This window comes from Patiria miniata, unplaced genomic scaffold (genome assembly GCF_015706575.1).
Source record: "Patiria miniata isolate m_02_andy unplaced genomic scaffold, ASM1570657v1 HiC_scaffold_1, whole genome shotgun sequence".
Lineage (NCBI taxonomy): Eukaryota > Metazoa > Echinodermata > Asteroidea > Valvatida > Asterinidae > Patiria > Patiria miniata.
Genome location: NW_024037047.1, coordinates 33,380,097 through 33,393,776, shown reverse-complemented (window position 1 = coordinate 33,393,776; position 13,680 = coordinate 33,380,097). Strand labels below are relative to the sequence as shown.

The window sequence follows — 13,680 nt, the reverse complement described above, 5'->3', positions numbered from 1 at the left end:
CACTCTTTAAAGATATTCGCGAAAGCAGGCGACGCATGGTTCGAGAACCATCTTGTTTCTTATATGAGTCACCCTTGCTCTTTAAAACATTTACTAGCAGGACTAGAGGTCTCTGTGATGCGTTCTTGTCATGTTTTGCCCGACTTCAGAATGTAAAAGATGTAAACTATCTTGTTTCTCAGGTGAAGATATTCGTCAGTTTGCTGACCACACCTTCCCAACCAGTGTGTCCTCCACACAGTTCACCAATCTGAATCTAAAGAGTGGACTGCGATACTACAGCAACGTACGCGCATTCAACAAAGCTGGTCTGCACACTCTTAAAAGCAGTGATGGCTTTGTGGTGGACACAAGGAGGCCAGATGCAGGCCTTGTGTTTGATGGCATAGGTGAATAGTCACCTTGTTTCTCCTTCATAATGTACAGTCAATGCTTCATGGATAATGGTGACTCAAAAGCATCTCTGAACAGCTCTTGTGCTTTGTATTTCTTTGCACAATTCCTTGTCAGTGCCTAATGCATCACTTCCATAATCACTTCTGTAACCACACTGACACAATAGTCCCTTCACTCATCAGGAAACAATCATATCCCCAGTATGTAATTGCAGTAAAGTGTCTTGCTCTTGGACATAAGCATCATGACTCTTGGTAAAAAGCAACACACATAGGATTGCAGTTGTGGTAAGATTGAAAGACCTCTACCCTGATGGTCCACAAATTTTAAAATATCTGTGTACATCATCTCTACTATACATTTACACTCAAGCAAAATATGTAACACTGACAAATGTAAACCCTCCTCCTGTTTGAACAGGCACAGACAGTCAAAAGGTCCATCCACTTAAGCATAGTGTACCAAGTTCCATAGACAGTCACAGCCAGTCAATCCTGCTTTATGTAGGCTGGGAGCTCTTAGCTCACTTGACTAATTTTGATTGAATTTACGTCTTGGCACAGAATGAATGTTTGCGTAGGAAGGCTTTAATGTATAAATTTGAATATAGACCATTGAATTGTTGCGGCCATCTTCATTTTTCCCCATTCAAATGAACGTAACCGAAGCAAGGTTGGAAGGAACATTAGTCTGGTTCCTTTTTGCACAAAAACATTATCATTCAGGACTATAATTGGATACAGGGAACATGACTGAAATGGTGGCAGCATGATAAAGGTCTATAGAATCTGATGCTGATATCCAAAGAGTAATTTTTCCATAGCTAAAAGCAGAACAAACCTGAACTGAGGTTTTCTGAACTTTACTTCTTTGTTGCAGATCTTCATGACGTGGAATACCAGAACTCTAGCACATTGATCTCAGCCTCCTGGCATGGCTTTGTGGATCTGGAATCCTACATAGACCATTATGAGTGGTGCGTTGGACAGACCTCTAGCCCAGCAGATGATGGCATTCTGCCCTGCACCAATGTTGGAATCCACCTGTCTGCCTCCAAGACTCTAGCTGTGCCTCTCACAGATGGTAAGGTTTTGTCTGTCAAGCATCGTGGATACTCGATGTCCTGAATGATTATGAACATCTGATCCCTTAAATTTTCATTAAAAGTCCATTTCTCCGTGAAAACAATCTTTAAGAGATGTTTCACGGATGTTTACATGGGGCTTATATAGGACTAATCCTATAAGGGTATTTTCACGTTTTTTTTAATGATCCTGGCCACTGAGGATTATCATTGGTCATACATAACGGTACACTGTGTCTATCTCCATGGGTAAACAAAGGACTTTCTTAAGGGTGTTTTCACGGACTCTTTCTCTGGCTTAATATGTTGAAAAATCCATGAAAATTTAGTTATCTGTAATTTTTAAGGGAAAATGGCTCTTAATCGAATTTTTAAGGGATGAAGATGTTCATTTATTGACCTGACTGAAGGATATAAATTCTTTGACTCTGAATATCCGCAAGTCTGTGTGAAAATTTTAATTGCTTATACCAGGCAAACTCATTGGCTTTCTGTGGAAAGATGGTGCTTTCCCCCTTAGCAGATTTAATCTAAAAGAAATCATTCATAATCTACAAGAAAGCTTTGAAGGATTCATCATTACAACATTTGTTATTGTAGATCCCAGCTGCTATTATAACATTGGGCATGATGCTCCTTCATTTAGAGTACACATAATGTGCCGGCATGGTAAAGGAATTTAGAAGATGCTCAGACCGACTTTCCTAAATTCTTCAAAAATCCTCAAGGATTTAGGGAAAATATTTGTATGCAAATTATACAAAAACAGGCCTCTATTATCTAAGATATTTTGGACTAATACTCTTGTGAAAAAATTAGGGGAGATGGTGTGTGCAAACCATCTGAATCCCTAAGCCTAAAGATATGGACCAAATACTTGTCTACGGGTGACCAATAACTATGAATTTGATCCCTATTTTTATCAGGCATCCGATATTACTCCAAGATTTCAGCCATCGACGCAGCTGGCTTGCAGTCTGTATCTGTCTCTTCAGACGGGTTTGTGTCGGACACTACACCCCCTGAGCCACTAGTACAGATAAATCTAGGGGATAACTTGATCCAGAATCCATCATTTGAAAAGATGCAGGAACCAGACATAACAGGTGAATCAAAAAGCCATTGAGAGTACAACATCATTAGGTTCATTCATATCTTCATATTACTTGTTTAAACAGTTTTCATTAGAACAAAATTGAGAGAAAAGAAGTTTTGCTATTTCAAACCTAACTTCCATAAAAGGTTCTTCTGATCCAATTAAGCAAATGTTTGAAACCATCTTGTTGATCTCTTTAGATATGGAATATGAATATACAACAGTGATTGCTGAGAATGAGACATTAAATGAAGCCTCGGGTACATCTGATCCAAATCACGGCAGTGTCTCTGATACTTATCCCACTTCTGCCACCAATTTGTCAACTGAAGAAATGTCATCCACAACCAGTGTGCACGTTACCGATGGTAAACGAGGTGAGGTACTAGTTCAGTGGGATGTAGGATCTGACAGCCAATTTGCTGTGGTCACATCAGGGAAGAAGATTGCTCAAGATGGTCATTCCTTCTTGTCTCTTCATGGCTCCATCTCCCAAACCTTCAACACAACACAGGGAAGCCACTACCAAGTTGTGGTCTTTGTGAGTCACCCGGTGCCATCCCACAACCCTTTGCTGAATCAGGAGGGTCGTATCGAGGCCCCAGGATTGGATCGCATCTTCAGGTTGTATGACCGGCCGGCACACAGTCACTCAGACCAGAGTCTGAGGTCCATCCGATGGCATCAGCACAGATTTTACTTCACAGCCAGTGGAGACGTAGCAACACTGAAAATCTCATCTGAAGGAAGATCAAATGGAATCTTATTGGATAATGTTCAGGTGAAAAGAATCTCCTATAGGCCCAGTATAGTTAATTTTGTAGGTATAAACACATCCCCTACATTGTTTTAAGCTGTTTAAAAAAAATCTTTGAAACTTGCATTATTAAACAGTTTCCATAAAGTCATAGCTAAATTTCCAAATTTATCACTTACACCTTGGATGAACAGATCAATATCAAAATTTCTGAACATAAATGTTGCTGACTCATAAAATAAACTATTAGTTTAATAACCGCATAGATCAAGATAAACCAAGTACCCACTGATCGTACATTCTACTACTGTTTACTATCATCAACTTGTCCTAATATAGGTGTGGGATCTCAATCCATTTTCCTTATAACCTGCTCATACATTCCATTTGATTTCACCATTTCATCTGACCATCCCATTTCAGGTTAGGCAGATTGCCACTTGGCCCAGTACTGGTGGAGGGTCTGTAGAGGTACATACCCAGTTCATTCACAGCTGGTCGTCCATCCAGGCCAAGTGGCATTTCATTGACCCTGAGAGTCCCATAGTCGACTACACCTGGGCCATAGGTAGGTTGAGTCTTGGACTTCTTGTTTCTTTTAAGGAGAAAGTCATTGTGCCATGAAATGGCTGTGGTGTTGACATTTCTGATGCCCGGGAAACCAGGGTTTCTTAGTAATCTCGTGAATCCACTATCAAGGGCCTTCTATTTATGACCAAGGACATTGGGAGTGTGGCCTAGTGGTTAGGGTTTGTGACTCATGATCAGAGGGTAAGGGGTGCAAAGCCAACTGCTGGGCGTATGTTGTGTCCTTGGGAAAGTCACTTCACCCCCACTTGCCTCTCACCCACGAGAAGTATAAATGGGTACCAGCATTAGCTGGGAAGTATAACCTGCGATGAACTAGCATACCATCCAAGGGGAATATAATATATCTCAGTCGTTCCACGCTACTTAAACCAGAGATAAACGCTGGCCTGATGGGGCACATTGGCCCGTGACAGACTTTATTACTATACCACATTATTCTTGCTGTTTACCAAACGCGCGCGAGAGGACCCATGCACAGGGTAAATACGCATGCGTAGTAGACTGTCGCACGGGTTGCCCTTGCCACAGTCTATTACGCATGCACTTTGCAAACCAATCGAGGAACTGTCGCACTGGTGTAGTATGCAGGCGTGAACATCGCCCAAAAGAGGGATGCATGGTTGCACGGTTCACGTAAATGTTAATTTTCCCGAGCTCAATGATGTCGTACTGGAGCAAATTCATGGACAATTAAGATGCCTCCTGTACAAAAGAAAGTTGTACACAAACTACTGTATTTACAACTGCATTGCAAACGAACCGAACTAGTAAAATTGAGCAACAATGTTCTTTTGGTGTGCTGTACAATTTTTTCCGAAACTTTTATTTTAGATACATATATAAAAAACAAATATATCATGTTTTTTTTTTGGGTGGACCGTCGATATTAGCTCCCCTCGGTATTGGAAGTTGAAGCTTCGCCTCGGGAACTAGTTTGTCTACTTCCAACACCTCGGGGAGCGAATATCGACTATCCACCCTCATACCATGTTATATTTGTATACTACTTACAACATGGTTTGTTGTTTTGAGTATTGCTGAATCACCTCTTATTTTTAATCATTTATTAGGTACAACCAAAGGTGGCACCCAGCTACAAAGCTTCACATCAGTGGGTACGCAGACAGACGCTATCAATACTGACGTCATGATGGCACATGGCTTCTACGTCTACGTCACCGTGATGGCAAGAAATGCAGCTGATCTCATCACCATAGCAACCTCTGACCCCATTCTGGTTGACCTTACGCCACCCATGATTCATTTTGTCAAAGATGGTGGCGATGGCCACGGTATGTCAAATTCCAACTTTTCTTTTCTAAACTGACATTTAACAAAGTTGACTTGTTATGCCCAAGTAAGCAAGCAAACATGGCACCCGAGGCAAATCTGAGAATGCTATATGCATCCTAGAAATGTATTAAAGGTATAATCCATCATTTGTAATTTGTGCATTTTGTTCGTTTGAAGCATCAAACGTTCTCAAAATCTAAAGAAGAGTACTGAACAACTAACCTGATATAGTTTCAGCTCAGCTTCAGCAGTATTTTTCGAGAAAAACAACATTCTAGGATCTCGATTTTAAATCAAGAGTTGCTTTATCATGTTTTGAATTGGGCCTGAATTCAGCGTCCGAGACACGTTCTTACTGAGCCGAATGCAGTTACGCGATGTCGCGCACTGATCCGACAAATTATAGAGGGCGCGTGCACGTGTACGTCGTGTCAACGCTTGCGCGCGCTTCGCCGTATAAAAAAAAGGAACTACTAACGGAAATTTCCAACGGTGCGTCTTAAGACGCACTGTTTATTTCTTCAAAATGAAGCATGCCAGAATGAATAATTTCACAGGGAGTTCAGTCCCCTTACTATCTTTAAAACCAAGTATGTTTGTCAACAATAATTATGTCAGTCAATTTGATAGCTGCAAATGGTGGAGTGTAGCTTAAGTCACTGCAATGCGTTACATGCATCTTACAGGTGCTCATGTACAAGGTAATTTAGGTACAATATGAAGTACTTTATATGTAACACAGTTTGTATGAAGTTAACAGCTATATTTATAGACTGGAGATGTAGCCGTTCTAGACCAGTATTAGTCCAAAACAGGATGCAGAAAATAGTCATGGACTTTAGCCTGTGCAGAAATACCCTTTGAATGGTTAAAGATGGAGAGTTAGACCTTCCTTTGTATTGCATGCACACGCAGTATGGGATCGTAAACTTTCAGATAAGACTAGCATTGTTGTGCGTATGATGGGCATATGTTCTCCATAACATGGGCATGACAAACGCATGAGAATTAGTCCTTGCATGTAGTGTTCCTTGCAGTAGGACGTCTTGTGACTGGTCAAAACGCAAATTTACTATTCAAGCACAGCTTAGCAAGAACATCTCATCGAGAATTCGTTTCTTCTCAACAGATATTGACTTCAGTGCAGATGATTCATCTCTCACATTTACTTGGTCAGCATCTGATCCTGAGAGTGGAATTGACCACTGTGAATGGGCAGTTGGTAAGTTTGATATCTCCTGTTACTATAGCTCATATATATTCATGAGCCGAATTCTCACTTGTCCATTTAACATCACGTGCCAGATGTTATTTTTGCTGTTTGCCGAGCGCGCGCAATAAAGATGCCTCCTTTTATACTAAAAAAAAGTTGTCCACAAACAACTGTATTTACAACCGTAGTTTCTCTATTGCAAACGAACTGAACTTTTCAGAGGTTGAGCAATAATATTCTTCTGGTGAGCTGGACAAGTTTTTTTGGCCACAAGGTGCATACTGCAATGGGAAACTTCAGCAACTGAATATGTATGAGGTATAGTAAAACAAATATAACATGGCTTATTTCGCATGGACAGTCCATATTAGCTCCCCTCGGTATTGGAAGTTGACAAACTAGTTCCCTCGGATTTGCCTCGGGAACTAGTTTGTCAATTTGGGAACTAGTCTGTCTACTTCCAATACCTCGGGGAGCTAATATCGACTGTCCACCCTCAAATCATTTTATATTTGTATACTTTCTGACTATTATTGGATTTGTATGACCACCTTAACATGACTTGTTTTGAATCTGAGTCTGAGTAAAATACTGGCCACCTCGCTCAGAGAAACCGTGCATGAAACCCTGAAAACTAGACAATCAGTGGGTTTCTTCCCTTTCTTCCCAGGATCCGAGCCTGGACTTGATGACATCCTACCAAGCTCACCATCTCCTGATGCCACTTCCAGCATCACCACCAGTCTGTCCCAGGCTATGGTTGAGGGTCAGCGCCTGTACGTAACCATCACATGCTACAATGGTGCTGAGAAGTCCTCATGGAAATCATCAGATGGCGTTACCATAGTTACAGTGCCTCCTAGCTCATCAGCAGCAGTCGTCAATCTGAAGACCGTGTCAGAGACTCAATATGACACACGCGATAGGTACCAGTCACAGAGAGACTCTGTCAAAGCATCCTGGGATGGATTCATGGACCCATTTGGAATTCAGTCCTATGAGGTCAGTGTCGCACTGTGATGGGCAGTGTCCAATATGTCAAATATCAAGACTAAGTTTGTTCACAGCACATCTCAGCCAGAGGGTGTTCAAAACGTCATATCCCACATCATAGCAGTCAACAATTGTTTGTTATACCTCTGTGTTGGAATTTTTTTGGATTTAGATTTAAAAATCCCCCAAAACAAACAGAAGTAAACACAACAATCATGACAATCGAACGGCAACTCACATCATCTGCTAGTTCGCTGCTCCCACTCGTGTGAAAACATGGTGCAAATAAAGTGGGTACCAACGCTACAAGCATTTCACACCGCACGTACATACATGTACGTGATATCCCACGAAAATGAGTGATCGTTCTGGGCCAATAGAAATGCAATATTCAAGACAGAGGTATAACAATATTAGGTATACCACTGCTCATAAAACCCATCTTACCTGATGCTGCCTGAGTATACATAGTATATCAAGTCAAAGTAAACACAGTAGGCTTATGCTACTTGAACAACTGCCTCATTTTATAGACAAATCTGGCGGCAACTTTTTTCTGTGGTGGCACCAGGCTTGTGCGAGTTGCGCTCAAGTATTGTATACGCACTCCGGGCTCCTTCGACCAATAGGAAAACCAAAATGCATGTGTGCCTCTTCTGTAGCGTCACACCAATGCAGTAAAAGCTTATTCTGGTCGCCTGTTCCACTATATTTGCAGCTATACTTCTCATTTGAGTAAATTAATCTGGACAGTGCATTTCAGACCAGCTGTATGTAGAAATACATACAATAGTAATTAAAGTTCAAAATGTTGTCTCAAATCAAATTCTGACCATTTCTGTTTGTCCTCCTTGAATTGTGATTGTGCTAGAGATTCTGGTGATCTGATATACTGTAGACATTTGAGTACAGAAGCAGGATGAGTACAGAAGCAGGATGATGCTGGCCCCAGTAGTTGATCAGCGGCAGTTTGTAGCGTTATCCCCGATTGAACCCTTTTCCTTCTCTCAGTGCCATCTGAGTGGACCCAACACCTTCACCACCTTGACACCTTGTTTGTAGTGTTATCCCTAATAGAACCCTTTTCCTCCTCTCAGTGCCATCTGAGTGAACCTAACGCCTTCACCTCCTGGACACCTTGTTTGTAGTGTTATCCCTAATTGAACCCTTTTCCTCCTCTCAGTGCCATCTGAATGGACCTAACGCCTTCACCTTGTTTGTAGTGTTATTCCTAATTGAACCCTTTTCCCCCTCTCAGTGCCATCTGAGTGGACCCAACGCCTTCACCTCCTGGACACCTTATTTGTAGTTTAATCCCTAATTGAACCCTTTTCCTCCTCTCAGTGCCATCTGAGTGGACCTAACGCCTTCACCTTGTTTGTAGTGTTATCCCTAATTGAACCCTTTTTTTCCCTCTCAGTGCCATCTGAGTGGACCCAACGCCTTCACCTCCTGGACACGTAATTTGTAGTTTAATCCCTAATTGAGCCCTATTCCTCCTCTCAGTGCCATCTGAGTGGACCCAACGCCTTCACCTCCTGGACACCTAATTTGTAGTTTAATCCCTAATTGAACCCTTTTTCCCCCCTCAGTGTCATCTGAGTGGACCCAACGCCTTCACCTCCTGGACACCTTATTTGTAGTTTAATCCCTAATTGAACCCTTTTCCTCCTCTCAGTGCCATCTGAGTGGACCTAACGCCTTCACCTTGTTTGTAGTGTTATCCCTAATTGAAACCTTTTTCCCCTCTCAGTGCCATCTGAGTGGACCCAACGCCTTCACCTCCTGGACACCTAATTTGTAGTTTAATCCCTAATTGAACCCTTTTCCTCCTCTCAGTGCCATCTGAGTGGACCTAACGCCTTCACCTTGTTTGTAGTGTTATCCCTAATTGAACCCTTTTTCCCCTCTCAGTGCCATCTGAGTGGACCCAACGCCTTCACCTCCTGGACACCTAATTTGTAGTTTAATCCCTAATTGAACCCTTTTCCTCCTCTCAGTGCCATCTGAGTGGACCCAACGCCTTCACCTCCTGGACACCTAATTTGTAGTTTAATCCCTAATTGAGCCCTTTTCCTCCTCTCAGTGCCATCTGAGTGGACCCAACGCCTTCACCTCCTGGACACCTAATTTGTAGTTTAATCCCTAATTGAGCCCTTTTCCTCCTCTCAGTGCCATCTGAGTGGACCTAACGCCTTCACCTTGTTTGTAGTGTTATCCCTAATTGAACCCTTTTTCCCCTCTCAGTGCCATCAGATCGGACCCAACGCCTTCACCTCCTGGACACCTTATTTGTAGGTTAATCCCTAATTGAGCCCTTTTCCTCCTCTCAGTGCCATCTGAGTGGACCCAACGCCATCACCTCCTGGACACCTAATTTGCAGTTTAATCCCTAATTGAACCCTTTTCCTCCTCTCAGTGTCATCTGAGTGGACCCAACGCCTACAACCACTGGACACCTTGTGGATCCACATCAGAGACCCACCTTGATTGGTCAGGTCTTGCCCTGGTCGATGATGCGACCTATAGCCTGTCAGTCAGAGCCGTCAATCATGCTGGTCTGATCAGCCAAGCTATCACTGGCAACATCACCATAGAGTCTACCAAGCCTGCTGGTGGAGGTTCGTATACATATCTCGATCATGTCCGAAAGATGTATTCCAATTTTACCCAGAGCTCATAAAGGTCTATTTGTATTGTATGCATTTTTATGGAGGTTGCCATAATCATGGTCAAATGTATTCTAGAGTGTGCTTAAAAAAAAAAAAACACTTTTCCAGATGCAGATTACTCAAACTTTTGGAGACATGTTGAAATTGTTTTAAGGTATTTCTAAACTACAAGATCTTGGTGGTAAATGTAGATGGTGAAAACGGCGTTGAGAATAATGTCTAAATTAAGAAGTGGCAGCCATTTACAGAAAAATTGTCTACAAGCAAGTCTATGAGACATAGTCAAAACAAAAGCTCTGCGTGCACAAATAACAATGACGATATCTCATACACACGTTTGAACAAACTGGTTTTTGTAAATGGCCGCAATTTCTTAGTTAAGGCTTTATTTTAACACCGTTTTCACTATATACCATCAAAATCTTGTACCGAAAGAAAGTCACCATCCCATACATCAAAGTCGGGGATTCCCAAATACGCCCTGCCGACAAAGTTCGTGATCTTGGTCTGATACTCGACGCCAACATGACTATGGAACCTCAAATTTCATCTTGTGTTAGGTCTTCGGTCTACCACCTGCGAAACATTCGCAGAATCAGAGAGTACCTGAATCCACAAGCAACAAAGCTGCTCATTCATGCACTAGTATCCTCACGTCTAGACTTGTACAATTCCACATTATTTGGGTTACCTCAACGACAGATCAAGAGACTGCAAAAGGTGCAGAATACAGCTGCACGTCTTATCTCCGGTTCCCGGTCTTCATCACATATCACACCAATCCTCAAGCAACTACACTGGCTCCCCATCAAACAGCGACTTCAATACAAACTTGCCATGACAACCTTTAAGGCAATTACCGGTCAATCTCCACTGTACATCTCGGAGCTTTTTCAAACTAATGTTCCCCGCCGTTCAGGTCTTCGCTCCAGCAGCATCCACAGGTTGTCGGAGATCAGATCGAGACGGTCGTGGGGAGACAGGTCACTCGTAGTAGCTGCACCATGAGTCTGGAACACTCTCCCAAGAGACATCCACGAATCTTCATCCCTACAGTGTTTTAAGTCAAATTTGAAGACTTTCTTATACACCAAAACCTTCTCGTGATTTGATTAATACTTCATTCATTGATTCGAACCTTTTTTCCTCCAAGTTTTTTTTTTCCTGATGTGCGCCTTGGGTGTCCTGTTTCTGAACAGATATGTTGCGCGGTATTAATGTGTAATTATTATTATTCTTATTACTTTTGAAATATCGTAAAACAATTTCAACATGTCTCCCAAATTTTGAAAATGCTGCTTTACACTTTTTTCAGAACCAGCCTGTATACACATAAAAGAGGGGAACCAAACAAACTATGCATGCCATCCACCCACTAAAACTCAAATTTGGGATTAACTAGGGACTTGCAATGGCTAGTTAACTTCTTCTCAAAAAAGTTTTAATTGCATATTCTCAAATAATCACCAGATATGTAATGGTCATTGTTTCTGTTGTGTCCCTCGAGAGATCCATACTTAATCACTACAAATCACCTGAACACTAATCCAGCAATCCACGTTTTGAGAGTTTCCTCCATCTCACAGGTTTCGTATATGATTGTGTCTTTATAGCGCTAAGCCTGCTCAGTCATTCCTGGCTTGGAGATGGAAGGGTTAATCTTACCTGGGAAGGCTTGTTCTCTGCCTCTCCTTCCTCCTCCTTGGTCTATGAGGTATCTCTGGGTACCATCCCAGGAGGTAGTGATATCATGCAGTGGGTGGAGACCATGGAGACTGGTATGCGTGTCTCACCGCTGGCTCCCATCACTGACTACCACTTGACGTTGACGGCCATCAACGCGGCCGGCTTGTCACAGACAGTCACTAAGATCATCAGTGTGTAGATAATTTACAGCATAACAGGTTTGAGACTGAAATAATGTATTTTTAAAGAGTGCCTTAATACTCAGATAGCATTAAAATATACCCAGACATTTTGGCTTTCATGTTTAGAAACTCACGTGTCCCTGAATATTTCACACATTTCCGTTTGTGTTTTATTTGAAAATCTGGCATACATTTTTAGCAGTCCAGATAACTGAAGGGTAGCGTCCGTCATTTGTCATTTGTGCATTATGTTTGTTTGAAGCAACAAAAGTTCTCAAAATCTAAAGAAGGGTGCTGAACAACTAACCTGATGAATTTTCAGCTCAGTGAATGCTGTATATTCCAAGAATACAATATTCTAGGATCTCGATGTCAAATCAAAAGTTGCTGAGCCATGTTTTGAATTTGGCCTGAATTCAGCATCTGAGACACGGAAAGAATAATTTCACAGGGAGTTTAGTCCCACTTCTATCTCTAAACCAAGTATCCTTTTCAACAATAATTACGTCAATTACTTTTTAGATAGCTGCAAATGATGAACTGTACCTTATACGATTTTTGTTCCAAGATCACTTTTGTACTTCCTTAAATTTAGGTCAGTAACAGTTTATAGGATGTGAAGTTTTGGTACAGGGATCATGCTGTAAATTTGGGGTCAAAAGTGTGACAGTTTTCCTGTCCCCGTTACCATGGTACTTTGTATCAAGCGTCATTTAGATTGACTTCAATGAATTTTTTATTTGGTAGGTAATGTTGTTGGGTAGGTAAGTTTGTAATCACTCTTGAAGAACGACTGAACTAAGGAGTACTTTAGAATGTTATTATCATGGGTGTTGGACGTAATTAGAGATAGGAAAAAATGGACCCCAAATTTATTGAATGACCCACATATGCCTTGTGAAATATGGTTTTCTCCGTCATAAGACCCAAGTCAAGCTGACCGAAAGGTCACAGTTAAATATGTGATCAAAATGGAGTTAGATTGATGTTTGGCGTAACATAAAAATTGACCAAGGTCACTGTGATTTATGAAACATGGTAAAACGATGATTAATGTGAAAAAGGGGGGAAAACCAATAGACTTTTTATGCAAGCCCTTGAATCCTGGAATTTGTATCCTTGTGAAGTCATTTCTTTGTTCTCGTGTACTAACATTTTAGAGTGTGAAAATCTACTTTCAAACTGCTCCTATATGAACCAGAATTAATTTCCTGGGCTGAAATTCGGACCAAATATCCCTTACATAAAATACTTCAATTTGTGACATACTTCAATTTGTGAGTAAAATCCATATTTTAATATGTAGGGAATCTCCTATCTGACCTCTGATGACCTTCAAGGGGTCAATGAACTTTAATTGCGTATCCTATTTAAGGATAATATTAAGAGGAGTAACTATTCAAAACACCACTTTTTTATTACCCATATCTAAATTGTAGGTATTCTTGCCGCGATATGAATTTTCAGATATCCACACATTTCATATTTGAACTCTGATGCCCTTTGCGAGGCCAACAAACTTTGCATGCATGTATACTCTGATTGCCGTTATTTATCATGTTTAATCTTCCAAAATGCCACTTTTTCATGACCCAAGTCTAATTAGAGCAAAAGGCGTGTATTTGAAGAATTATCATACAACCTATGACCTGTGATATAAATTTTCCTTTAATAAGGGCAGACGCAGACGCGAAAGCATATAAGCGGCACATTGGAC

The 13,680-nt window shown here is 41.3% G+C and overlaps 1 protein-coding gene across 1 annotated transcript in view; it reads left to right on the top strand.

Moving 5' to 3' along the window:
* LOC119733084 overlaps positions 1–12,267 on the top strand; it is a gene marked incomplete at its 5' end in the record, with an annotated part of 63,713 nt that extends 51,446 nt beyond the window's left edge. Inside the window, 10 exons of the mRNA XM_038206667.1 lie at positions 183–389; positions 1,276–1,479; positions 2,407–2,586; positions 2,777–3,357; positions 3,757–3,901; positions 4,995–5,216; positions 6,347–6,439; positions 7,101–7,432; positions 9,843–10,044; positions 11,709–12,267. Of these exons, the coding sequence (XP_038062595.1) occupies positions 183–389; positions 1,276–1,479; positions 2,407–2,586; positions 2,777–3,357; positions 3,757–3,901; positions 4,995–5,216; positions 6,347–6,439; positions 7,101–7,432; positions 9,843–10,044; positions 11,709–11,980 (2,438 nt within the window). The remainder of the gene's footprint in view (positions 1–182; positions 390–1,275; positions 1,480–2,406; positions 2,587–2,776; positions 3,358–3,756; positions 3,902–4,994; positions 5,217–6,346; positions 6,440–7,100; positions 7,433–9,842; positions 10,045–11,708) is intronic.
* Positions 12,268–13,680: the final 1,413 nt, after the last annotated feature.